This window comes from Serinus canaria, chromosome 4, assembly GCF_022539315.1.
Source record: "Serinus canaria isolate serCan28SL12 chromosome 4, serCan2020, whole genome shotgun sequence".
Lineage (NCBI taxonomy): Eukaryota > Metazoa > Chordata > Aves > Passeriformes > Fringillidae > Serinus > Serinus canaria.
In genome coordinates, this window is record NC_066317.1 from 19,124,724 (window position 1) to 19,152,279 (window position 27,556).

General features: G+C 37.7%; 1 protein-coding gene across 6 annotated transcripts in view; it reads left to right on the plus strand.

Moving 5' to 3' along the window:
* The window catches only part of CCSER1 (coiled-coil serine rich protein 1), a 612,090-nt gene that overhangs the window by 285,805 nt on the left and 298,729 nt on the right, over positions 1–27,556 (plus strand). For all 6 annotated transcript variants that reach the window (XM_050973794.1, XM_050973791.1, XM_050973790.1 and 3 more), the window contains exon 7: positions 6,300–6,377. In XM_050973794.1, the coding sequence (XP_050829751.1) occupies positions 6,300–6,377 (78 nt within the window). The remainder of the gene's footprint in view (positions 1–6,299; positions 6,378–27,556) is intronic.

A 27,556-nucleotide genomic window follows, 5' to 3' on the forward strand; every position in this document is an offset into this window, starting at 1 on the left:
TATGAAAGAAACAATAGAAACTGAAGAGGGAGTAGAGTTTTGCTTAAGGAAATCAGTTCTCCACTGGGTTGTCAACAAAGCATTTGCATCTGTGAAAGCAACCCCCTGGTTTTCATTAGGATAAAAATATGACTGGAGTTGCATTTAATATCATGTGCCATGGTAGCAGTCCCAGCTGAGAGAGTGACAGTCACTGATGATCCTGCAGGTCTTCTCTCAAAGAGATGTTAACCCCAAAGTCATTGTCCAAATTAGTTTTGAAATTAGATTCTGCTTGCAATAGAAGTGAAGGGGATTTTTAGAGATTAACTTGCAGTGAATTTGCTGTTGGGAAGGTAAAAATGGTTTGCTCCTACATATTAATGGACCCTTCATGTAACTTTTCTGTAGCAGGAAGTTGTCTGACAAGGAAACTTGTGTCTCTGTTTATTATGAGTTTTGTGGAGGGAAGCAGGGAGAAAAGACAGATGGGGAGGATGAGCAAGATTAAAATCCAGGTGAAAGTAAAGAGCAGAAAGGAAGATATATTTGCTGTTAAATAAGTGCATTCATTATGTAATGACATATATGTCATTGTCTGTTGCAAGCAATTTTTTGGGATATTTCTGTGCTTATAAAAACAGACTTTTTTCCTCAATTTGGATTCACTGAATTGCAAACCAGCCAACCTCCCATTCTCAGTAGTTCAGCTTTCTGCTTTGCTTACAAATTTGAAAACCTTTATCAAGGTGTATTCCTTGTCCTAGTTAGCAACTTATTTTTATGCTAAGGAGTTTCATATTGCCATTTTAGAAACTGAAAACCAGATAATAATAGTAAGTTGTGCTTTGGTGTTCTTACACTTTTGCAATTAATATAAAGAGAAGGCAGATAGATAACTTGGTAAATCTCAATATTTGAGTCAATTCAGTTTATATTAAATATAAAACAGTGTGAAAATGTAGTCTAAGCTATTTCAAACACAGTAGCTCTTCAACAAACTGAGTATGCTTTATGTTACTTGCTGGTTATGGGCTTTAGAATTGATTTGGCTGATTAGAAGGTTGAAAGAGCTTCTTTTCAGCTATTTTTCCAGGTGGAAATAAGTAACATTCAACAAGATATTCTTCATAATAACCCCTCCTTGGTGGAAGAAAAATATGCAAAGTATTAGATTTAAGAGACTCCCTGAAAACTCAGACTCTTCTGAAAAAAACCAAAAAAATCACAAACAGTACTGAATGTACCAATACTGCTAAGTGACAGATCAGTATCTTATCTTTTATGAGGTGGCATTTCCCAACTTCCCCAGGTGATTGGCTTTGCTTAGATTGAGAGAGGAATCAGGACTAATCTATGTGCCTGTATACTAATTGCTGATTGAGAATCAGTAGGTAATTGAACCACTGCAACCTTCCCCGGCTGTCTGTACCTCATGGAGCATAAAAAGAGGCAGCAAGACACAGTAGCAGCTGTAATTTATGCTTCACCCCTGCAATGGGAGCTACAATAACTCAGGCCAGATGCAAGACCTTCCTAGCTATGGGAACAGCAAGCTCCAGGCAAAAATACTGGAAAATAATACTTAAAATGTCTCTGCTGTTAATTGCATGCATTAGTAATTAGTAAGATATTTAGCTGTATTTTCTAAGGAAGGAGATTGACATGGATTTATAAATAACTCCCTGAATTGAATCCATAGATATTACAAAACACATTTTAAGGAGGCTCTCACTCCGTTCTCAGTGGGAGCGATGGGAGATGTTGGGGGACATTACTCAAACCTGATAGAGGGTGGGAGGTGAAAGCTTTTATTGTGTGTCTAATGTTTTCTTTAATCTAAACCAATTTTCATTTTTCTGGCCTCGGTTGTTTATAGAAAAGTTATTTGCTGGAAGTATATGTATGAGCAAAACCTTTTGATGACATTAAATAATACAGAAATTAGAGGAACCAGAGCACTCCAAAAGTGTGTAGGAGGGCATTGCACACCCTGGATGAATAACTGGATGATTCTGTCTTTGTTTTTAACCTCCCTTCATAGCTTTGAGCAAATCACTTTCCCTTCTTTTTCACTTTCATGGATAAAATGGGATAATGATATTTAAGTACAATATTTCATAAAAATACTGTGCAGACCCATTAATAAATCCATTTGCAGGTCTTTGATTACCCGCAGTATATCAAAATGTCACTACTGAGCCTGCTGACTGCACTTATTTAATTTCCTAGTTCTACTCAACTTCTAGATTATAAAATGATATTTTCTGACATAACTTATGATACAACTAAAACTATCACTCTGAAAGTCACTTCAGCACTCATCCACTACCCCTTAGACAAAGCTATAAAGTACACAGATTGTCTTTTCTTCAGTTATTATAAAGATTTATTGGATCTCTAGCTCTAATATCCACGGAAGGTTTTCTCTGTCAGTATTAACTCCTTAGATCAATAAATTGTGATAGTGGTCTCCTGAGGAGTCAGTGTCTGCCAGCTACCATTTCAGTGTTTACCCCTGTTGAAAAGCAGTTGTAGCAAATTAAATTGGCCTCTGTTGGTGGATGGTCCTTATTTTATGGCACAGTTAATGAAGGCTGACAGGTAGGCCACTTCCTAAAGAACGTCAGATTAAAGGCAAGGGTTTGTAGCAAGAAAAACCTGAATTTATGCCGTGAATCTGCTTTCATTTATAGAAGAGTTGCTGAAGACTGGAAGATGACTCTTCAAAAGGAGGAGTCCTTTTCAAAGGAGTGTGTTTTTAACACTGTGCACATACCTTATCTTCTGTGTTGCTGGAGAACCACTGACTACATTCTCAAATCTGCTGTTGGACAGTTTACATTGTTATGTAGGTTTGTGAAATGTTCTGCTTTGAGGAAGGTAGAGCTAAGTGGAATAAAACAAAACCAAGCCTGTAACTACTTTAAAGCAGCTCTAGAAACAGCTGCTTTCACTTCCATCTAGCTCAAATGATGAGAATTTGTCCTCAAACAGGATCCTGACCTTGGATCTCCAAAATGGATGGACTTTTAGCAATGGGAAAAGTTTGTTCTCTTGGACTTGTTTTCTTCCTTTGCCTCATTATCAGGAAACTTCCTGCTCACAGTTTTAACATTGCTCTCTGAGGATAAATGATTAGCATGGCCTGTCAGTGACTCCAAGGTGCCTTTTCAACTGCACAGTAAGGATGATGTATGTTTAGACTGATTCTAGAAATAGGAATAAAACTTGAGTGTTGATTTTTACAATCATGGAAGAGTTATTGACAAAATCCTAATAATGTCAGTTTTCTGGATATTAGCAGCCTGTTCCAAACAAACAACAAAAAAAAAGGCCTAAAAGCACTGTGAAAAATGCTCACAGGGTTTTGTTGTTTTTTGGTTTTTTGGTTTTTCTTTTTTTGTTTTTTTTCATGGGCAAGATGGTATTTTTCTAAACTGTTGTTCTGAGAATTACTTGAATTGCTTGGTATTCAGATATTTTGAAAATGTAGTTTAGGTGATTAAAGCTGTGCAAATTTTTTGCCCTCTGGTAAACTGAGAGGTTTCCAGTGACACATGGAAAAGGCTCAGTCAACAAAACCCAGCTGTGCATTTTATGCATAAAAAACACATATTAAAATGATGGTTGCACAGCAAACTACTACAAAATCAGATATCCTAATTTTGCCTAATATTTTGAGTTAAGATACCAATTATGTTTATTTAGCATTTGCAATGACTTACAACACATAATTATAGCCTCATAACATCTTCTGGTTAATTTATAACTAAAACCTATCAAGTTTATTCTGGACTTGAAGTGAGTGGCTGCTTTTATGAGAACACAATTGGTTTAGACAACATTAAATAAAAAGTCCCCATTGAGTAAACTCCTCACAGTGGTTTTTTTTTTTTTTAATATGTATGGGGAGCTTTAGACTGCAAAGTGTGGTCATGATAAACATACCACAGAGAGCAAATTTAAGTGGGGAGTGTGTGTTATATGAAATTCTTAGTATATTGCTTCAGGAAGGCAAGCTATCAGCATCTTTCCTAGCAGTGATTAGTTTGTAAGGGTTTGGGTTTTTTGATAGCTAGAGAAACAATCCTTTTGGTGCTGTCTCCCTCAGTCCTGCACTGTAATAAACTGTGTTAGTGCCACTGGGTTTAATTAATTTACACAGGCACAGATAGTGCTCTGCTTTCCTTAGAGAGGAAAATTACTGAAGGGTTTGGAGGGGCCACTGAGAGTATGTATATGTGGACAGCTCTAGGCTCTCCTGCCAGTGCTCCTGTCTGGCCAGACTCAAATTAATTTCAGTCCAGAAGCCATGTAGTTGTGATGCTCCTCTTAACATGCTCCCAACAGCCCTTTTGGTTCAGGCATGGAGCCACATCCGTGTGATGTTGCACCTGGGATGGCTCCTGTCCGGCCATCCTGGGAGAGCAGGTGTTTTTCTGAGGCCATCCTCTGGATGTGCCCTGAGGTGTTTTGTAGTAACACCAGTGTCATCCTCAGGGCTGTTAAACCTTCCTTGGATTCCAGCTATCCCAGAACAACGCACAGCTCAGGCTTTGCAGATTTTCCTAGTGGTGCTGTTTCAGTGCTTAAAGATAGGTCTGTCCTCCTGCACACCTCTAATTGCAAATTAGGGCATTTGATTTGATTTGGAAATCAGATGCTTGATTTTTTTTTCCCCCCCTCTTAGTTTTTTTTTCTATTCTATGTAAATTAAAAGGTGAATTGTCTTCTGCTGAGCTGCTGGCATTTGAGGCAAAACATTCCAACAGAAGTGTCCAGTTTTGTCTGCGCTATGTGTTTCAAGCTAAGTTGCACTTCATTTTGTAAATATTACTGGGTATTTTTCTTGGTGATCAGGTGCAGGAGTAATGTTGTAATGTTCCTGAATACAGTGAGTTCTACAAAGATACTGGCTTTCTGACATGCCGCAATCTCTCTTTATTCCTCAACATCATCTCTGTTCCGTGGGTTATAAATTACCTGTCTCTTTCTTAGGATATAATTACCATGGCCCCATTCTTTTTCATTTATTTGCATCCCTATTATTTAGCAAGTAACTGTTGTCTTTTGTTTCAGCTATGGTGTAACTGATAGGTATTTAATTTAACTCACATTTTCTCAGTAGGTATTAACTTTGAAGTCTCTGTGCCCTGCTTTGGATTTGACACAGGGATTTTGTACCCAAAATTTTGTCCTTTTTCATACCTGACCAGTTGGCTGAGTAAAATGCAGTGTCTCTCCGTAAGCATCTTCTGATGAATGAACTGTTAGAAATTACTGGGTGGAGCAGTGTGCTTCACTCACAGTATTTGGGTTTATCAAAGTACTTAGAGTAGATTCATAGAGATGCAAAACCAGGTATTGGATTAGTCAAGTGCACAGATTGAATTTATGAAATCATTCTGCACTGCAGTGCTACATTGTGAAAAGGAATGCACTACTAGGCCATACAAACTTGTGGATTTTTTTTATATTCCTAATTTCTGTTTTACTAGTGGTCATGGTGGATTTTTTTTCATTTTAGTACTTAGAGACTTTTTTTCTTAAGAGGTAGCCTTATTCTAGTTTTCTCCAGAACAACTGTGATATTGTTTATATATAGTTTTTAAACTCCAGATTTTTTTCTTCTATTATTTTTATTACCATTCTCTATTGTTAACAGCCACACACTTCTTTTAATATCTGTCACATCTGTAAAAATAATGACCTTGCTAACCAGCAGGTTACTGAGATATGATTTGAAGAGAGTGGGGTTCTCAGTCAATCTTTTAAGCATTTTGACTTGATACATCCATTGAAGTATACTGAATTGTTTTGGTTTATAACTTCGGTCTTCACTGTTTCTTTTCTTGTATTAGTGCTTGTTTGTAAGGTATATTGACTCACGTGAATGGGATCTTTTTTTAAACATTGAACCTAATATTTTCCTGCAATATATTGCTTTCCTGGTAATATTTCCTTCTAAATATACTGTTAGCCATCTCACAAATAAATTAAAATTTTATGTCATATTTCTTCTGAGATGCATAAATTTTTCAATGTGAACAAATATGAACAGCATGTTTGTGTATTTGTGCATTTGTTTCAGTCTTTTAATGGGGAGTTAATTCAAAATAAAATGCAAGTACTTACCCATTAGTGAAATACTTGAACTAATTACAAGCAAATAAAGTACAGGTTGCAGCTGTCAGTCTAATTCTGTTGGATTTCCAGTGCTGTTTTCAAGCTCTTTCATTCCCTTCTCCTCCAAAATGTAAAAAAGCTGTCCATAGAACTTGACTGGAAATGCAAACTCCTGTGTGCTTTTCTTTCAGAGTACGGACATGAGCCCAGCTGGCAGCACAGCCTCCCTCCCTGTCAGCCCCCTTCCTGAGGAGCCGTTGTTTTTCAAGGTACAGTTAACTTATCATGTTATCTGCTGTACTCTGAAGTGTCATTGTTGCTTCTTCCTTTTCTTCAAATTACTGTGATGTCAGCAGATGTTCTGTGTATATACCATGCAATTCTCAAGATGTACCTAGAATGCAGTGTTGGTTTGAATAGTTTTCCAGCAGACTATAGCTGTGACAAAAACCATACAGTTATTTGTATGACTGTGCCTTTATCCGTCATCCCATTTGGATCTGTCCATTCCTGTACAAGTGTGTGTCATCAACAGATTTATCTTTGTTTTGTATTTCAAATATACCTTTTAACAAAACAATGATTAGTTTCTCCAAGGATACAGGAGACACTAAAGGTCTGTCAAAGAACAGTTTTGGCATAAGTCCAGTGTAAGCCACAGGCCTGGCATTTTATTTAATAATAAATTTTGGGACAATGTCCACAACTTCATGAAGTTTAACCTGTGAGGAGTGAGTTGCCATATGTCACATTTTCAGCTGACACCATGGTATCCATCCCTGGGACACAGAATGGCCTTAGGCAGATCCTCTTGGAAGAGGTCTCCTGAGGCCACCCAGGTACTCAGAGCAGTGCTGCATCACCTGGCAAAGAGGTCACCTTGCCAGTTGTTCCCTTAGATAAGGAAGAGGGAACTTGTATTTTCAGCACCATGCACTCTGTTGGGTGTCATAATACAGACTAAGTTATACTCACAGGAGTATCCCTTTTAAAATTTTCCCTCTCTCAAGTAAGTTACTTTTCACCCTCTCTGTGCAATCAGTTGCCTTGGTTGAGTTTTAGTCAGTTTGTGATGATGCTAAGTTACAGCTGAGTAACTGGAATCAATGAAGTTTGGCCATGTAAAGTTTGTGTCTCTCTTGCACGTTCTTCCAGCACAGAAAACAACAGTGTCTTTCAGATCTGACCAAGCCCAGAAAATATACTTCTTTTTTTTCCCCTCCCATATTTTCAGTGTCTCTGAAACATTTGTACAACCAGCCAGCTGATTGTTGCTTTTAGAAGGCTTGAGGCTTATGCTTGCTCAGTTATTTCATCAGTGGAGGTACAGATGGGATATCAGTGGTCAGCTATTCACTGATTCTTATTCCTCTTTTGTGATTTACCACTTTTAAGACCCATCTCTCAGTCAGATTTAGCTGATATTGAGCAATGTTTTGCCCAGATACTAGGATAGACATCTTTATTTCTTTGGAACACCACTTTAAATACACATTGAAGTCTGCTCAGCATTCTAAGTCAGGTTCAGTAGTTGAGTCTCCCTGTGCCTGGAAAACCACAAAGATATTACACTTAGAAGTGGGCTGTTCAGCTCAGATAAAGCTGTAAGAGGTTAGGAAATCTAACTTCGTAATTTTCATGCTGAGGTAATCAAACATTGCTCTGTTTGCATCAGGGCACTGACAAGTACACTGTAGTGCCTTTATTGTTTAAGGAGATGGTGTTCCTGTAACCCAAAATGGCTTGTAAATTACTTAATTGAAGTGTAATAGTTGCTCTAATAAAACAATAAAGATGTTTTTTATATTCAAAGTCTAGTAGAAATGGTAAAAGAAACTGAAAAATAGGGCAGAGAGCATTACTTAATCTTTCATTTCCAGTCAATTTTCAAACCAGGAAACGTTTTTCTTTGCAATTCAAGTAAAATGAATGGAGGTCAGACCAGGAAGAAGTAAAGTGCATTTCACAGCATTTAGTAGAAATAAAAATAATATAAAATGTAACAGTTTCTGTTATTTCTCCTTGGCTCACTCCAAGAGAGAGCACTGTTGTTCCAGTTGTAATGTGAACGACTGGTTTTACAAGCCATAACCCTGAATACTGTCAGTCAATAATATTGGCTTTTGATGATGGGATGGTGCATTTCCCTTGGCAACATGATAATAACCTTTCCCACATCCTTACTGTAGAGAAGGAGATTGAAAAAGAAATTCCATTCCGTGGTTCGGAAAGAGCAGGTGTAACGAAGCAGGGCCCTATAAACTGCCTCTCTTTGGGACAGTTGAAGATCTCTGAGCTAATGAGCTTTTATATTAGACTGTGAAATGAAACCAAGCCTGGGTTCTCAATCATACCTGGTTTTATACCAAGAAAGAGAGCTGTCCTTCCTTGGACTTTAACGATTTGCCTTCAAAGGAAAGTCTGCATTTCTGCATAAGGAAAGAATGCAAATCCTGTCACCATACTCTTCTTGTAAATCCAACTTCACCAAAGCAGATGCCTGTCATTTTTAGTCCCACAGGATATGTCCTGGAAAAATATGGAGAACCTAAGCTTGCACAAAACTGTTTTATGATTTTTGAATTTAATCTAATGAAAGTTAGAAACCAGATTTCCCTGGAAGTACTTGTAAGTTGCATCTCAGCTCTGCTAACACCAACCTCGACTGCCGTTCTCCCAATAGATTGCACATGCTGTGACTTACAGCAGAAAGGTCCAAATCATATGGGACCCTGCTCAGGAGTGTTTGGAGCAAGATATTTTCCAGTGCAGCAAGAGATAGTCCACCTGAGTCCATCGAATACCATTACTTTAACTGAGGCATTGTGCTTTACTTGCATCATGACAGTACCTTTAAAAGTGTATCACTGATACCCAGCAAAAGAGGTAGAAAACAATTGGGTGAGAAATGAAGGTAGCCAACTCCAGAGCTGTTGAATCCTAAATGCAGCCAGGAGAAAATTATCAGATAAACATTCAGTAAATGCCATTTAGCAACCTTTCTTCCATAAGTGTTGTAAATAGTAGATTTGGTTTTCCTTGAGGAAAGGGGCAACTTTGCACAGCAGCCAGTACAGCCAATTCTCTGTGTGGCTTTGGGTTCCTTCTCCCTGTAGAGTTAACAACACAGAGATGTTAGAGCAGTCTTCCTTAGCTGTGCTCTTCAAAACCTTAGGAAAAAATCCTGTTCAGCTATGCACACAGACCCATTGGCAAAATGATTCTACAACCATTTCTGATAAAGCCACCGTAGGTATTTCTTTTTAATGAGGGTTATTTTCAGCTTTCAATCCTCTGCTGTTTTCCATGTGTTTAGAAAAGGAAGATCTTTTCCTATATTGTAGAAAAAGTTTATTTCTCCTCTCAGAAAGGAACATCATCTTTGTTGGTGGTTTTGCTCTTAAACTTTCAAGTAGATAGGGTCTTCTTTTGAAGAGAAGTTTTTTCTTCCCTTTTTAATATTTCTTGAAGAATTAGGTCTTTGTCTTGTGGGAGAAAGTTATGTCACAATTGAAATATTCCATAACTAAGAATTTGGAATATAATGGAGCAGAATGGTATTTGTCATGCAACCTTAAGTGTTAGTCTGTGTTATACTAGCAAAACTGTAGCTGGCTCAAATGCAAGTGACTTTTAATTATGATTACTTATCTCCGCTCTCATTAGCTGGAATTAAAAATAATCCTGCCTTTCATTTAGAAGATAAGTGAAGGAGTGGGTATTTCTAAAAGGTCAACTTAGCAAGCAATGTCTCATCTATTTTTTAGAACCTGTTCTTTTCTCCTACTCATTATCCTGTGCTTTATTATAATAGTATTTTATTAATTTAAAATTATTTTAAAATATAGTGATAGTCTTTTAAGAAGAGGTCTATGACAGCCACTTGGTACATCAAATATCTAATATTAGCTAATTATACATTATCTGTTGTAATGAGCATCAGTCTCTCTGGTTATTAGTCACAGCCAAGTTGTAAATAATAACCATAATAGTAATTTATTGTAGAGATGTTTAATTGTGTCTCAATTCTGATTAATCTCAACCATGCTTTACTAATTGGCATTAAATGAAAGAAAAAAATTCCTCAATTATTTCCTTTCTCCTTTGAGGGAGCTGAGAATTTCCTTCAGTATTTATTATCCTACTGTGTTCTGACTTCTGTAATTAATACCCTTGATGCAAATTCTTTCAGTAAGAAAACAGAAGTGCCAGGTCAAGGAGCAAAAGCTGACAGTCCTCAGTAGTGTTACCACTGCTGTAGGTCTAGTAAAGTGTAATCTGTACTAAATTATGTCTATACTTAAGAGTTTTGCTATTCATCCTGAGGCTTTACAGGCTCTGGAAATGCAAATCAGTGCAGTTCATGAATGGGCATGAGCTCTGGCAGCTCCTGACAGTTGTGTCTAGAATTAGCAAGAGATAAATTATCTATTTGGTCTGTAATCACAGTTTAATTTTGCTGCACATATTTGGAATAATCGATATGAAAGGCACAGTAATGACTGCTGGTTAGCCTAGGGAACTCATCTTTCAGAGTGGGACTTGGTATTTCTAGGTGTAGAAGGAGATCTTTTCTTAACTTACTCAGCAGTGATGACAGCAAGCAGGGCCTGCAGATCCAAAAGCTTCCTATGCTAGTTGGCACAGCCAGCTTACTTACCCTCTCTACCTTAAATGCTCTATTTTGAGTATTTTAAGTATTTGCTGACACTTCCTTAATTGAGAAGATTTTAATGTGTTGCTTTGTGTTCAAAATGGCCTCTGAAATAATCACACAGGCCTGGTGACCCCATGGCAGATACAGCAGGCTAGGGTTCAGTGATGCTCTCCAGTGGGCTGGAGGCTTCATTAGCTCTCATCCCTCTTTTTCCATCCCTCCAGCTGAATTTCTGCTTCTACTGAGAAGCATCTGAAGCCTCTGTGGTTTTGGTTTCTTTGTTTGTTTTGGAGATGGTTTTGATATTTCTAGTAAAGTGAGTAGAGTTGCAGAAGTATGACTCTCACAACCCCACCTTTACTGTTCTGCTGCCTCAGTCTCCATCCTATTTTAAACCAGTCTGTCACCATTCTTCAGTGGTTTAATTGATTCCTCCCACTCTTAATTGTTCTCTCACATGTCAGAAATTCCTTTCTTTATGACTCCTGTGCTGGTATAGCACAGACTTTTAAAAGTCACATCATCACAGCAGCTTTCTGCCTTCAATGCAAGCCTTCCATTTTGTCATTTCTCAAAAAGATTGATACATCTGATCTGTTTCACAGTCTTTATCATCATAGGATATGAGCTCTTGAACAGCCCTGAATTTGTTCTGATGGGAGGAGTGTGAAGCAGGTATTATGGGCCCTGTTACAAGAAGCTTCTGTGCATTTATTCAGTCTTTTCCTTTTTCTCAGTAGCTCTGTGCACATTTTTTCTAAGAAAAAGAGCTCTGCCAGCAAGTCTGTCTGAATAGAACCACATCACCTGTTTAATGAGTAAATTGAACATTTTTTTACTGTGGGGAGTGAAGGTACATCAGTAGTTTCCCAGTGTCACTGATAAATTTACTAAATACTAACATATTTACTAATGACTAAAAGGATCAGCAATGAGACTGGGAAATAAACATGTCTTATTTGATTTCTTTCTGCCTCTATGCCTTGATCACAGTTCCCTTTCTTTTCAAATTTTATGTGCATGTATTTTTTCTCCTTTATTTTATTGAAGCTTTCATCACAGGTTCACCACTAGTTCAAAATTTCAAAATTAAAATTCCTGTCTTAGGCAAAACTGATGCTTTAAATGCTATAAATTCAGTTATTTACTCAATCAGCCACGAAAGGAAAATGATTGATCTATGTCTTATTAAAATCTTTAAAAGCAACCAGGAGCACAATGATGCTTCAACAAAGGCATGCCGAAGGAACATCATTACATTTTTTTTTCAGTTAAAAGGGTTTCCAGCAAAACTTAACATTTCATATAATCAGCACTGCAAGGGTAAATATTGGGTTCATACAGGTTCCTTCCCTCAGGCAGACACATGCTCACACAATGAATTCTGATGCATACCTTCAAAGTAAGCTTTTCCTGCTAATGCTCTATGTGCAAGATTTAAAAATCATCAAACTTGTGACATTATAGGTTGCTGACAAGATTTTATCACTAAGCCTATGAAAAAAGATTTTCTTGAAACTCCATGGGAGGATTCTGATACACCCAGGAAGAGCACTTAAAGTGCTAATCCAAACATCTAGATACAGAGAGTAAATCCTCCTAATTTCCCTTGTCATGGGACTGATAGGCATAAAGAAATCTGGGGGAGGGCTCAGGAATCCATTCAGTGCAGGCAGCTCGGGGTGCAGCTGCAGGTTCAGCTCTGGGGGGCAGGAGCCTGATGGCTCCAGACTTGCCTGCACTTAGACTCTGAGGGTGTAAAAGCCCAGGATTTTTTTGTTTGGGGCTGTGCCTCAGACACACCAGCTGGAGCTGTGATTTGTTATTTCATTACTGCACCATGATTAAATGATATTAAGGATCTGGAAGTCTGAGTCTTCCAGATTGCTCCAGGAAACCTGGTGTGACTGTGGAGGGTGTAGCCTGCAAAAGGTCATCAGTCCCAGCTCGGGTGCTGCCAGAGGGGCTCCTGGATGGTTGGACAGGGAAGTTTCCTTATCAGGCATTTGTAAAATATGATGCATGGTTTTTTTGTTTTGTTTTGTTTTATTTTGATTTTTTGGGTTTTTTGTTTTTTAGTGAGCAGACTCATTATAAAGAGTTGGGAATAAAATTTCATCTAAATCAATGGCACAGTGCCCACTGACTATAGTGACATGTCCCATCAGGCCATGGATGGCATGGATTATGTCAGAGGCATCAATTGCTTTAGAAGTGAAAATGTTTATCTGTGTTGACCATTTTAACCCTGTCAATTATTTTAAAGGTGAAAATGTAAATCCATTTTGACCATTCCAACCTAAGAGTACTTTCTGCAGTTGTTGGAAATGAGATAAAATTCAAGTGCTTTCATCAATTATGTTCAATACAGTGAAAATGTAGAACTGTTTGCAATGCAGGAGTTTATTTAATAATAATTATTCACTTTCTAGCATGTGTTACAGCAATGGATGTTTTCTTCCCAGGATAAATTAAACAAACTGGGGACTTGAAAATGGGTTTTGTACATCTCAGATGTGTATTCTCATTGTAGCTGATCCTCTCTCTCCCTTTATGGCCAAGAACTGCTGCTTTTTCATCCAGAAAAATCTCTGAAAATCATAGGTGTGGAAACTTGACATGTTTTTGACAAGAAGTTTTGACTTAGTGAAATTAATGATTTTAAATGGAAAACATCTGATCCTTGACTCTTCTAATAGCACATGTATAAACAACTTTCCCAGTACTGAGTAGTGTTAATGACCCAGCCACATGTTTTCAAACATAATCCATTACAGTAAGAAATTGAGGGTTGGCATTTTAAAATTCTTATCAAGTTAAATGTCTCAAAAATATGATACTAAAAATAACTGTCTGACTTTGAAAGTGTTCACTGAGAGTTTAAACAGGCAGATAATTTTGTGAGCAATTTAGACAGCCATTAACTGAAATTAAAGGCAAGATCTAATTGCTGACACAGACACCTTGTGCCACTTCTGAAAGCTCTCTCCTGCCTTTCCTCTGGCTAACTTCCTAGCAGAGCCAATTATTGACAGGTGATGAAAGCTGTTGTGCTGTAGTTTGATTTTTGTTGTCTCCCTGTTTTCTCTTCCATTTAAGTTTGTGACTTGGTCATGCTCTGTCTCTTGGTCAGTTATGAACTCCTTTGTGAGCCACTTGTTTATAATGAGCTCTTGAGTTTTACTGAGGAATGTGCCTTGTCTGGGAGGCTCTGATGGCCTGATGGAATGGTGATTTAACACTGTTAGGTAGGGTCTTCTGAAGTGCTGTGTCTGTTTCACCAGCCTTTGCTGGGTTGTATAACATTAAGGCTAAAAAAAAATTCCTCTGTATTTAAATATTGTAACATCATTATGGTTGTATTAGGGTAAACTTCTTGGTTTTGAAAGGTGTAGTATACTCTGATTTTGAGCCATAGCAGGTGCATTCAATTTATTCTCTGCCCTTCTCCTTGCTCCTGGTATAGTTCAATACTTTGATTATTGGTAGTGAAATATATTTGTGTGCTTAAAGTAACTTTTTAGTGCCTTACAATTTGATTTAAGAACCAAAAGGTTTCATCCACTTTTTTGACACACTTTTTTACAAGAGAGGACTGGTAAAAGGATGTCTTTGTTGATTGAAATTTTCTCAAATGTGGCTGTATGAACTGGGTCTTAATAGTAGTCCAGAAAAGTTATGGCTCTTCATTAGTATAGAATAAGAAATCTCTTTATTCAGGCTTCTTCATTTAGCAGAGATCTTAATAAGAGTCCTGAAAGGTATTGGGGATAGAGACGATAGAAAATGTCAGTTTTAATTATTTTTAAAATGTTGGAAACTCAGTCTTAAGGCTGTGGGTGTGTTGCATTGTTGTCATAGGGAACACCTGTAAGAAAATGCCATTCCTACTGTGAGTATCTCACAGATAACTTTGACAATTTAAGAAAAACTTCCAAGTTTTAGACCATTTAAATTTTTGAACTCTTTCTTAATAAATAGATGAGGATATGATTAGCTTAAAAATTCTGGTAAATAAAACAGTGGACTTAAGGAAAAAGAGCATGCCCTTTGTGGTTAAAGGAGTTGATCATAGGAGGGGGGAAAGCCCATAAACAGAATTAATCACTTCATTTTGTCCTCCTGAATAATGAACTAAATATTCAGCATATTTTTTTTTAGATTTGATATTTCCATGCAGGGCTGAATGCTATAGATGAGAAGGAATACCACATTTTTAATTTGGATAATATTTGCTAAGCATTTCAAACTTATACAGCTGTGTGGTACACTGATAGCTTTGTGATAATTGTATCATTAGAGTTATCATCTGTCATTAGAGTTCTGAAAGATTACATTAAGATTAAGGAAGGTGCAGTGGAAAAAAGTTTTCTTTAGGTGCATCTCTGATTACCTTTTGTTGTAATCATTACATTTGTGGGTGTTGTCAGTAAACAAGAAGGGAATGAACAAGCATGACTGATTGTTGTTTATTTTGTGTTTTTCTGCAAAGTTTCATATTTAAGTGAAAGGGAGAAGCACATTGTCCTCCACATGACCGTAAAAATAAATAATTTTTATTTCTGGTTCTTCAAATAAGTTTCCAGTTTATTGAAATAAGTCAGTAAATGTCGGATGAAGGGAGACGCGGACACCAGATGGTTCACCAGCGAAACTCGTTTATTGATCATATAGTTCTGGTTAAATACATTCTATAATGACCTCGTGAATATTGCAAAAGTAAAGCTCATTATTGGTTAGTTCCTAGGTCAGCTCCTCCTAAATTGGCATTTCTGCAGCTTGCCTTGCTTATCTTTGCAGCTAGCTGGCTACGTGCAAATTCTCCTTTCTTCTACTAGCTACGTGCAGATTCCTAGCAGCTTCTCCTTTCTCGTCCTACTTTTTCGCCATGTTTGCTACTTTTCATAGAGTTCCCACTTCTCAAGGATATCCTGCTTCTGTGGGCCTTTGTCTCACACAATGCCCATTCATAATAAATCTATCTGGCTGTGCCCTCTTTCTAACAGCCAGGTCTGAACTGCACTCTCCACAAGTAAGAAGAGATAAAGTTTGGGGTGTGGGGGGAGAATGTTTATCTACAGCTGAACCAAGGGGAAATTTCAGAATGAAGATGAAATAGGTTTTACAAACAACATGAAACAAAGATATTTCTTGAAGTGTTTGTGTACTGTTCATTAAAATACCTAAAGCTTTACCATTTTCATAGGCTGGTGTTTCTGCACCAAATTTAAAATGCTTAGGAAACATAGGCTAACTGGAAATCTGCAGGGTATAATAATCTGTCATAGGAAAACAGCTGCAATGGAAACCAAGACAAAAGAGAAATAAGAAAACTGGTGACAGTGAAGTTTAAAATAAATTAGTTTGTTTGGCATGCCCATGTTACAGAATGTAGGAGATTCACACACACAAATGAAATTTCTTTTTGTACTATGAAAGAAAAAGTTTAAAGATAATAAATATTCCTTTCATTCTGGTGTTGCAGATGTGAAGTAGGATGAAGTTGGGATACTGTGTAAGAGGGGAAATTGGACTACGAAGCTGACTTACTAATATTTCTCAGGGATTGTTTGGATTCCTCTAGGTCAGTTTTCTTTGATCAAATCTTCAGTCTCTTTGGATAGAAATGTTCCTGCAATTACAAGCTTAATAGGCTGGGGCTGGCATCTTTGTGCAGGCAGTTCTGGGTGTGCTGCTTTGTCCATAGTGAGCTCTGCTCACTGAGCAGCACTAGGAGGAGGGATTTTGTCCAACCTGACCACTTAAATGAGAGTTGTCACATCAACACACAATGATATTTGGACAAGAAACAGTTTTCCTGTACCATGGAAGTTCCAAATACTCCAGGACACTTTTGAGCCTGGTATGAAACAAGCAGATCATAATCTGTGTCATTTGGTTACCCCAGCTCTAAGCAGCAAAGTCTTCAGCTGTGATAGTATTTGTCAGAATTAGAAAGGGCCAGATTGGTACTTATGGCTTCTTGTATCTTCATTATTTTGCTTTATGCTTTCCTGAGGATGATCTTTCAATTGCAGGTTTGTGTATTTGGTATTTATTGCCATGTTTATAAACATTTTGAATGAATTTTATATATATAAATGAATTCTTTAAGCCTTTTGCTTTAGTCTCCTCTTCTGAATGTCTTTATCCTTTTTCCTTCCACGACCACAGAATGGTTGATTCCAGCACTCTTCATTTCCATAATTATCCTTAGTGATGTGTGAGGATGAATGCAAATTTGTTAGCAGAATGATAATTCCTTATCATAACAAGGAAAAAACCCACAGAAATAGCTCTCCATAAATCAAGTCAGCATTATATTGGGTTTAATCTATTTTATAAAGCGTTGTGCACCTCTTAGACAGAAAGAGGTCCTTAGAGTAAATGAAATTAATTGGGGAAAAATTAACAAATGTTATGAAGCTGTCATTTTTTTATGTATCAGTACCACAGTCATATAAATGCTACTCACATGTTAACTAGGTGCCTTCAGCATGCAAATTTGATGGGACTGATCATCATAAATATTTATTAACTCTGAGGTGCAGAGGCTTTTGCAAACACTAATCCCTGTAACACTCCTGTAGGGTGGAGAGGTGTTATCTGCCTTTCACAAAAAGAGGCTTGAGCTCTTTGTATTGGTGATCCTGCATGCTGTCCTGGTCTCAGGCTGGGGAAGTGATCCTGCTTTTCCTGGCTTCAGTTTCCAGTTGTTAGTAATTCCTCACTGACCTGTGTCTTACTCAAAGAGTTAATATACCTTCTCAGAACTCCTTTGCTGCCACACTGGGAAGTTAAGCCCACTCTGCAAACAGATTTCCCCAATCACAGTCTGGTGTAGGGAAAGATAACTTCTCTTTAAATAAAGAAGTGGCATCTGAGGAATATTTATTATGTTTTAAGATAGCTTTCATTTCATTACAGCATTAAACAGAAAAGTGTCGGGTATTGTGTGATGTACATATACTCTGTAGTATAATGAACTTTTTTTTGCTTATAGGAATGGAAAGATAACATGAAAAATAGTTTGTATATACAAACACAAATACACACTATTATTTGCTGGGAAGTGTAGAGTGTTAACTACTCCTTTGTATAGTTCTTCATTTTCTATCTAGAGAGTCCTCATCTCATAAGGAAATAAGTTTCTTTTTTTTTTTTTTTTTCTGTTTTATGTTTTTTTTTTTCCCATTGGGTGTCTGTACCCCAAGGGCTTTAAGTGTGGAAACATCAAGAGCAGAGTAAGAAAATTTAGTGGCTCTTCTGGCACAAGGAAATGAGCTATAAGTGTCCATCATTATTCAATCCCTCTTCTCATGTATTCATACATTTATTTTGTGGCTTATGAAAATGATAATTACTTGTATCTAAGGATGTCCTGCACACCATTATGAATCATTCAAAGCAGCAGTGCAAGCAGGCTTTGTGGATGCAGTTACTTTGAAAGAGTTTTCCCAGAAGGGTCCAAAAAGGTAAAACAATCTAAGCAAGTGCTTCCCTCACCAGGGAAGAGTTTTAATTTAAATTGGCTTATGATAGTGATTTAAAGGACATCAACTGTTCTTCTGTGATGCATCTACATTTGACTGCCCAATTGCAGCAGCTTCATCCCTTCAGGCTCTATTGGCAGTTTAAAAAAAGTAAATGTGAGGATGTGAATTGGAGTGCAGCTGATGATATTGTCAGGTGCCTTTGTACCTCTGACTGTGGATGGTTTGTCACAAGAAAGGTAAGAAAGGTGGCTGCTAGCAAAGGTGGCATTTAATGGCAGTGTGAGCCTAATGGCAGAGAAAGAAGTAGTCAAGAAACAATCACTTGATTTAAAGAAAAGGTCAGAAGCAAATGAAGCACCTGCTCTTTGTGTCTGGTGATTCTGGAGGCTTTTGTGTGCCAGAGGTTTGGGCCTTATTTATTTCACCCAGCAGGAGTGAAAGGGAGCCTGAGCCCTGCAGTTCCAGGATTTCTGAGATGTCCACTTAAAAATGGGTGAATGGCTGGACAGATGGATGGATCATGTCAGTGGACCATGCCACTTGTCTCTTCCTCAGATCCATTCCAAAGCATCCTGTGTGCACAGAGAGGACTGCCCTATAGTTCAGTCCAGTGCCTGAAGTATTAATTGAAACTACCATTCTAATCAATGTGACCAATATTCTCCTTTGTACCTGCATTAGTCTAAAGGCAGAAAACATAGAAGAGCTACTTGTAACCTGACTTTTCTACATTCCAAAACTTAAAGTGCTGGTAGGGAAATTCATCAAACAGTTAATCTGAAAATCTTTCCCTGCTGGAAAATCATTGCTGTGCTACTTTTTGCACTTTTTGGCCCTACCAGGCTTATCAGTTTTGGGGGTTTTTTTGGTTTTCTTTTCCAGTTGTGCTGTAGTTTTGATAAAATTAAATTAGGCTTAAGAATGGCTAAAGGAACTTGGGTTAAGGAAGTTCTGCTCCTTTGAATGAATCAAGTAACACCTTCATTTCTTGGTGTGTGGCTGTCAAGAGGGTGGAAGAAACCCACCTGACTGTCACACTGTGGTTCATGAAGAGTATGCTGTCGAGCAAAATCAGAGCATTTAGCAGCAAAACCAAAATGTTTACAACAAAGATGTTTAAAGAACTGGCCAGTTGTTAAGTTCAGTCAGCAGAAGCCATCTTTCTTTGCCCTGCAAGAGTTCAGTTTATCAAGCTGATATTAACATTATTTATTATTAACATGCTGTTATTCAGTTCAGTTCAGTTTATCAAGCCGATATTAACATTATTTATTATTAACATGCTGTTATTTAAGAAAGGAAACAAACAACAACAACAACAAAAGAGATCACCATGTAACCAGATGGAAAGATGGTTACATGGTGATCTCTTTTGTTGTTGTTGTTGTTTGTTTCCTTTCTTAAATAACAGCACAGTAATAATTTCGTCTTCTTGAGTCAGTTTTGTCTCTGTGAATCAACTCTTACAGAACAATGCTACTGCACAAAATAACACATAGCTAACACCAGAAAAATATCTCCTCTATAAATATTTTACCTAAGACAGGGTTCAAATGCAGTCTGTGACATGACAGCTAATGTTAATCCTACTTTTAAATAAAAATCCTTCTGTGGTGCATGATGAGAAAACCTTCTAATATGAACAGAGGATTCCTCTTGTGCCATTGCAAAAAGATGTGGAAAAGATGAGCATCATGGGAAATATTACTGTGTCAAACAAGCTTCTTGTAGATTGACTCTTTCACAGTCCTTTAGGCAACTGAATTTTTAAAAGTAAGGATTTGGAGGCTTGTTGGGATTTTTACAGCGAGCTGATTGTATTTCCTACTGTGATTAGGAAATACAGCAGCACAGCTTTGTCCCCAGTGCTGTTCTTAGGAGCCTCTTGAGGATTAGGTTGATTGCCCCTTGTTACACTGTTGATCAAAAAAGAGCTCTCTCAATGCCCTTGGCAAATGGTGATAACCTTTTCTGATGTCCAATCCATTTGGCATCAAAGTTAGTGTTTACAGGTATCATGGTGATATAAACCAATGTAATTCAAAGAATCACAAAAATTGCTGACACTTACTTAAGCTACAACTTTAACTGTATATTTATTTAAAAGCACTTTAAGAGTCTAATTGGTTAAATGACTAGAAAATAGATTTTAAAAGATCTGAACTCCCAGTCACTTAGCCAAGAATATGACAATGTTGCAGCCTCAGCAGAATGATTTACTTGTAAGGATAATATTGTTTGTATGGCAGCTGTCATCTCAGTGAGTCTGTGTAACACTGGATTCTTGCTATTTGAACAAGGATCCAGAGTTTTGTAAAAGGCCCATGCAATTTTCCCACAGAGGTGGAATATTGCTGCTTTCTTTGTTTAATTTTAGAGTTGTGTGAAAAATTCTGTGAACACATAAATATGAGAGGGTCATGGATCAAATATAATTTCAGCAGAGATCTGGTCATAATGAATTTGATAGTCCAAAATAACCTTGTTTTAACAAAAGAAAGTAGTTCAAAGAAGGGGTGGAAAACACATCTGTGGAGCAGATGACCTGCAGAATTAATTGTATGCTTGTCAGTCTTTATTAAATATGTGAAATTCTTAAGAGTATTCAAAAAGCCCTGCAACAATGTATGTACAGTGCAGATAGTTGCCACACTCTGTTGGGCAGACATGGAGTTTTTGGGGGGCTTTTTCAAGGTCATAAACCTCCCAGGAGGTATGAACCCTCCCTGGTTCTTTTCTGTAGCAAGTTTTTTGCTATTTTTTCAATTTAAAAAAATCTTGAGATTTTTCTAATTTAAAGTAAAAACAAAGATCAGGGAAGAGTACAGCATGGATCTGTGACTTTAATAAAAAGCTTGGCAGTGACAAATCCAGATCTCATGATTTTGTTACCTGATGCTTCTCTGGTTTAATCTCTTTTCCAACTCAGTATAGTGATAGGCTTCCAGAAGTAGTCACATTCCAGCCTTGCTTCTCTTTTGCCATCACATTTGTATGAGAGATCTCTCTTTTGGCTTTACTCTGCCTGCTTGCATACAGATGGGAAATGAGCTGAGGTTGAGGAAAGGGCAGTGAGATCTGGTCTCTTGGAACAGAACCTGCTGATTCTGATTAATTATTAATTGCACTATAAGATCAGAACTAGTTACTTGCACTAAGTTCTATAATTAGTTTAATAAAAACCAAACCCAAAGCCAGCCAAGCCCAAAAGCCATGACCACTTTTTTCCTTGTGTGACAAGCTAGAGCAAAATTATCTGATTGCAAGAGCTTTCAGGAAGCCTAGGGTGACCATGATCTGGTCTGATCAAGAACATGTAAGCATACAGCTTCAACTAGAATATGCTCCTACTGGAAGGATAACCAATGGAAAGCAAAGGTGCCTGGAATGAGGGTGTAGTTTCTCGGATGGTGGTGGTTTGGTACATAGAGAAGCTCCACAAGACTTACCCAAGATGTGTTACAGGCAATAGGAGTAAAATAGAGAATTCCATTTTTCATGACTGTGTGCTGGTTTTGGCTGGGGTGGAGTTAATTTCTGTCCCAGTGGCTGGTGTGTGGCTGTGTTTAGGATCTGTGTTGGGGTTGATAATACAGAGATGTTTGTGTTATTGCTCAGCAGGACTTAGAGCCAAGGCCTTTTCTGGTTTTTGTACTGGCAGGGGATTTAGGGGTGTGTGGGAGGCCAGGCCAGGCGACCCAAACTGACCAAAGGGATATTCCAGACCATTTGACCTCCTGCTCAGTGTATACAGTGGAGGGAAAAAGGAGAACAGGGAGAAAATTTGGAGTGATGCTGTTTGTCTTCTTAAATAACTGTTACCTGTGATGGGGCCCTGCTGTCCTGGAGGTGGCTGAACACCTGCATTGGAAGCACTGAATGAATTCCTTGTTTTTATTTGCCTGTGTGTGTGGCTTTTGCTTTCTCTATTAAACTGGTGTTTTTTCATGAGTTTTATAGCTTTTACCCTTGTGATCCTTTCTTTGGTCCTGCTGGGGAGGGACTGAGTGACTGTGTTTGGTTGCTGGCTGGGGTAAATCCAGCAGCACACATATTGCTCTTGTCCCAGAGAAAATTCAATTTAATAACGTAGTGTAGAAGGTAGTTGAGTGTTATGGGAGATGCTGGAGCCAGGCCTGCAGAACAAGATAACTCCCTCAAAATTTTCCTCTAAAAGTTTCTTAAAAATTTGTATATTTTTGTGTTAATCCTAGCAGAGCTTCTGAGCTGTGTGGGTTTTAGACCATTTAGATTTCATGGAGTTTGAAGAAAGTTTCATATAAAGTGTATTTAATTTAAGTTTTACTAGCAGGCTCCCTGGGGAACTGATTTCACCCTGATACCAACCCACCCACAGATACAGGTGTACATTTCTTACAGACATACTTATTGTAAACATGCTGTCAATTTTAAGGTTGCCTTTTTGTTTTAATTACAGCTGCTGTTGTTCAGAGCTGCATCTGTATGGCTCTCAACAGCAGCCTACTAATCCTCTCTTTCACCTTTGTTTCATGAGGAAAAAAGGCATTAAAAGAAAATGGGAGGAAAAGTAAATCAAATGCCAATCAAAGGCTCTTATCAAGAGCCCCAGGAGAAGAAAGGGTTGAATCTACCTGTGATTATCCAAAAAGTGTTGAATTTTCTTTGTCTTTCTGGGTGTACAAAAGGCAGAAGATTGAAGGGGTGGGAATTTCCATTTGTGAATTACAGAAATGTGTTTAAATTGCAACTAGTGCAAGCTTTGTGCTATATTAGTAGTTTATTTTTAGAGAAAGATGGCTTTGGGTTTAAGGTACAAAATTGAAAATCGGAGGATATGGAACTTCTGGCCCAGAAACAGCGTATCTTCCTGAGGGAAATAATGTAGGTGATTTAAATTCTATCTGCAGAACTGCCAGAGTACATTTATTCTTTTTAGTGGCATAGTCAGACTAATTTTATTAAACCTTTTAAGTGCTCAGAAGGTAGCCATGGTATGTGTGCAAAATACTTGTCCTTAGAAGTGTTGTAGATGCCCAAATGTGTAAGAATGGGGCAGTGAACATGATCCTGGAGGCTGCATTCTGAAAACCTGGGAGAGCTGATGGGTAATAAGAAGATTAATTCACCTCAATAGTCCACACTGACTGTTTGATTTGTATGAATGCTGTGATTTAATTCCTGCTTTTTGGCACGTCTGAGGATGTTTCCTTGGACTGGTGAGATTAGATCTGGTATCCATGAAAGCAATGGGCAACATCTTGCCCATTATAACTATCTCTAATGCTATGTCTTAGTTATTTTCTGTTAAGAACATAAAAGAGCTTCAGAAAGGTTGACACCTTACATTACATGTTAAAATCACCTTGCTCTAGTGTTTTTCAACCTCATACATACAATGAGATTAAAAACCATCATATTTGGCAGTTTCAATGAAAATCAGGTTCCCCTCTAAGTCACACTGTCCCTAATAAACAAGTTTGGATCAAGAGAGCTGTCTTAAAAAACATACGTTTGAATATGTTTTGCTAATGGCTGCTGGTCTTAAAAGTTTGTTTATGAAGTTCTTAGTAGTCATTTATTTCATTATGTACATAATGTCATAAAGTTTAGCATAAGAACCTTTATCATTGAATTCTAAGCAATGTTTCATTACTGATTATTCTCTCTTTTAGTTTTTTCCCCCCTTCCCTCATATCACAAGAAGACCCAAACACTTCTTTAATGTTTAACAGACAATGAAATTGGAATTTAAATAATAATGAAAATTCTGTTAAAGAAATAACTGGCTTTATCCTTTTCCATTTTCTTCCACACAGGTGGATAAGAGACTAGGAACAGGTAGTGGAGTAAAAAGTCATGTAATTATAACTATGACATTACTGTTTCATCTTTCCAGTATCTAAATTTAAAACAAAAAACTACTCAAAGCCATGAGATTTGGTCCTATTTGCTTTGCTAGAAAATAAGTTCAGAGATGATTTTTCACTCATAAGGGAAAGGAAGATGTAATTTCTGAATGAAAAACAAGAATACAGTTTCAGTAGACACTGCCTATCAAGACAGATTTGTGTTCAAATTTTGCTACAGCACTAGTTTCTTACTCCTAAATATATCCATCAAATTTTTGCAGCTATTAGAGTATGATAGCAATGTTTCAATTAGCTGAAGTTAAATTTTAGCAAAGCAATTAACAGAATGGAGATAAAAGAAAAGCTTAAACACCCTAATGGAAAGATTACAGGTGTCATGTGATCATACACCTCATAAAACATGAACGTTTTTTGAGAACAGCAGAAACATAAGTAGTAGGAAATCCACATGGCAAAGAGTAGTAGAAGATAGCTAAACTGGGGATAGCCACCAAATTGCTGATGGGCCATACCCTGCCTTCAGGAAGAGAAGTCAAGTGTTCAATGCCTCCTCTACCTTGTTGACCAATCTGTATGAAAATGACATGGCTTAGCAGTTTCACAGTGCCAGCTTGTCCTGATGGACCCATGGTAGCAAGGTTAGTTTTCTGATGCAGAGGTTTTATTGGAAAGTCAATGGCTTTCTGAATTCCCATCTGTCCAGACTCTGTTTAAAGGGGCTGGAAGAGACTGGTCAGAGCTGGGAGCTCCTGCCAAAGACTAGATTTGGAGAAGGGAGAAAATATGAGACTGCTGGATGGATTGGAGGACAGCATCTCTCATGATGGTGGAGGCACTTTTACTCTGGTCATTTCTGTGGAAAAGGCCATGGCTGTGTAAGAGGATCATGCCAGATGGGATCTCTGCTAGCATGAGAATTTACTCATGAGCAGAGGGTTTAGAAGGGTTTCTGTGACTTCACTGAGCTGCAGGTACTCCTGTTGGTGGGAGTGTCATTGCCACTACTTTCTCCAATTATTTAGAGTATGCCACCAACTTGATATTTTGGGAAATGATAGGTTTTCCAAAATCTACCTGAACAGAAGTTGCCAACCCAGTTTGCAGCAATGAAGGTTAGAGGACTAAGGTCATTTGAAGTAGGGGTTTCAGCTTTTCCTGGATAAATCATCTGCATACTGCAGCTGTCTTTTTTGTTCTGTGTGGTGATAGAAAGGGAAGCAGAATTCTGTCTTTCCATTATACTCACATCAGGCATATTTTATAAATCTTTCCGGCAGACTGTGATGCCAAGTTGTAGGCACTCAGTTGGTGGTAATTGGGGTGGGGCTGTGTCCAGCCTCATCCCCAATGGGCACAGCTGTGAGCAGCATTGACAGCAGTGAGCCATGGAGTGCCAGGGGCACTGACCAACACCACAGGGCACAGAGGGCACACAGGTGCAGTGCATGGACATGAGGGGTGTAAAAGGTTGGGCTGTAGAACAAGAAGGGCAGATGCTTTCAGCCCTCTGAAGTGATGAGATGTTACTCTGTATGAGGAGATGCCTGAAGCCTTCTGATGAGGTATGGTGTTATTCTGTATGGGTGAATGCTTAAAGCCTCCTGAAATTGTATGGAGAGGCTCTATCGTGGCTGTTTCAACTGTGACACCAAATAATTTCTCCTCAACTTTTTGTCTAGTTCCACTCAAATTGCTTGGAATATCTTTTCTATACTAAGAAGGTAAAGATCTTACTTAAACTATCTTATGCATTCAGAAAGCTTAATGAGTTCAGTGGCCCTTTCCAGGAGCTTTCACAGTAAGCTTCTGCAGAAAATGCTTCCGAGAAGCATTTTTCTCTTGCTCGTGTGAAAGTATTGTGTTTGATTTGTGAAATTTTGCCTGTGCAAAAAAGAATGCATCATCAATGTCTAAGAAAACAATAGTTCTGTCTGATCAAATAAAAATCACTAATTTTTTTTTCTAATGTGAAAATGTACTTTTTCATCATTAGAGTTTCCATGGGGGAGGAAGGGGCAGAGAGACAGGAGATTAATTGGCTTTTTAGAGTCAAGTGTGCAGTTCAATGCTAAAATAAATCAGGACAATATAGCTGTGGCTGAAGTTTCAAGGTTGTCAGAAATAAACAAAATAGTTGTTTTTCTCATTGTTTGGTTCTTCCTCCTCCCTCATCCATCCCTAAGTGTCTGTAAAGCGAAAAAGCCTAAGCATAAATGGTGTCATTTCAAGAAAGACTTTCTTTCTTAAATGTAGCCCTTTCAGATGTAGTTATGATGTTACTCAAAACTGGCTGGTTTCAGCTGAAATTTGCAGGAGTGCCTAGTGGTGTGAGCTCTTTAGCTTTTATGCATAGCATAAGACCTGAAAAGGAATAGTATTTTGTGCTCATATACCCAGTGGTTTATTCAAGGCAACTCTTCAGAGTTGCTTTTACCTAAAATTAAAGATTCCTTAAGAGCCACTGGTAAATATCAATCTGTACAAAAAAGAAATACTGCTCTTCAGAGCAGTTCGTGCTGGGTGCGCCACAAAATTTAGTTCAGAAGTTTAATGTTTGGACATTAGAAATAGAGCATCCATCTATGGGGTGTTTAAGATTAAACTGAAAATAGTTTATGTTTTATGTAGCTTATGACTTTGTCTTTGAGGGCTGGTCTGCAACCACATTCTCAAAGGCTTCCAAAGTATTGCTGGTAGTTACTGTAAAATCCATTACTGATTCATTTGAATATACAAAAGTGCCTAATATCAGTTAAAAGCATTCATTGAGTATCTTTGCTGATGATTAAAGTAGGGGAAAGCTTACTCTAGTCATGGTAGGTATTTATATAAGTGAAGTCTTTCTTATAAAAAGTAGCTGCATAATTTACACAGCATGTGGAGAAATAAAGTTGTCTGAAAATAGAATTCTCAAATTGTTCACTGTTTGTAAAATGCACACCCATACAAACATCCAAAGTGGTATACAAGGCACCTACCTATTTTAGTACTTTAGGTATATTTCTAAAGAAGTAAGGTCATAAAACTCACCCTTCTGTTTGGAAAACTTGTTCAAGTCCATACTCACTGTAATATATATATTTTGTTTAAAGCACAATCTCTAAATGCTTTTAACTTTTTATTTAATAAATTTATCAACTGAATTTTATGATGCTGCAAGAAATGTCCATATAACTTTGATGTCTCTGTCAATATATTGATTTTTACAATAGTTTTCCCAAAAGTATCTTTCAGTTTTCATAAAAAGTTATTCCTATACCTCTGATGTCCTGCTTAGAACATAGGGTTTCTGCACGGGGTCTTTCAAGACACTTTACCATACAGCATCCCTGAAATAATAAATATTTTGGAAGTCATAACTACCTGCAACAACTTCCTTCAAAGGAGGTGTAATAGCATGTTTATTTCTTTGCATGTGTGCTTGGGTTCATTAATGCACATCT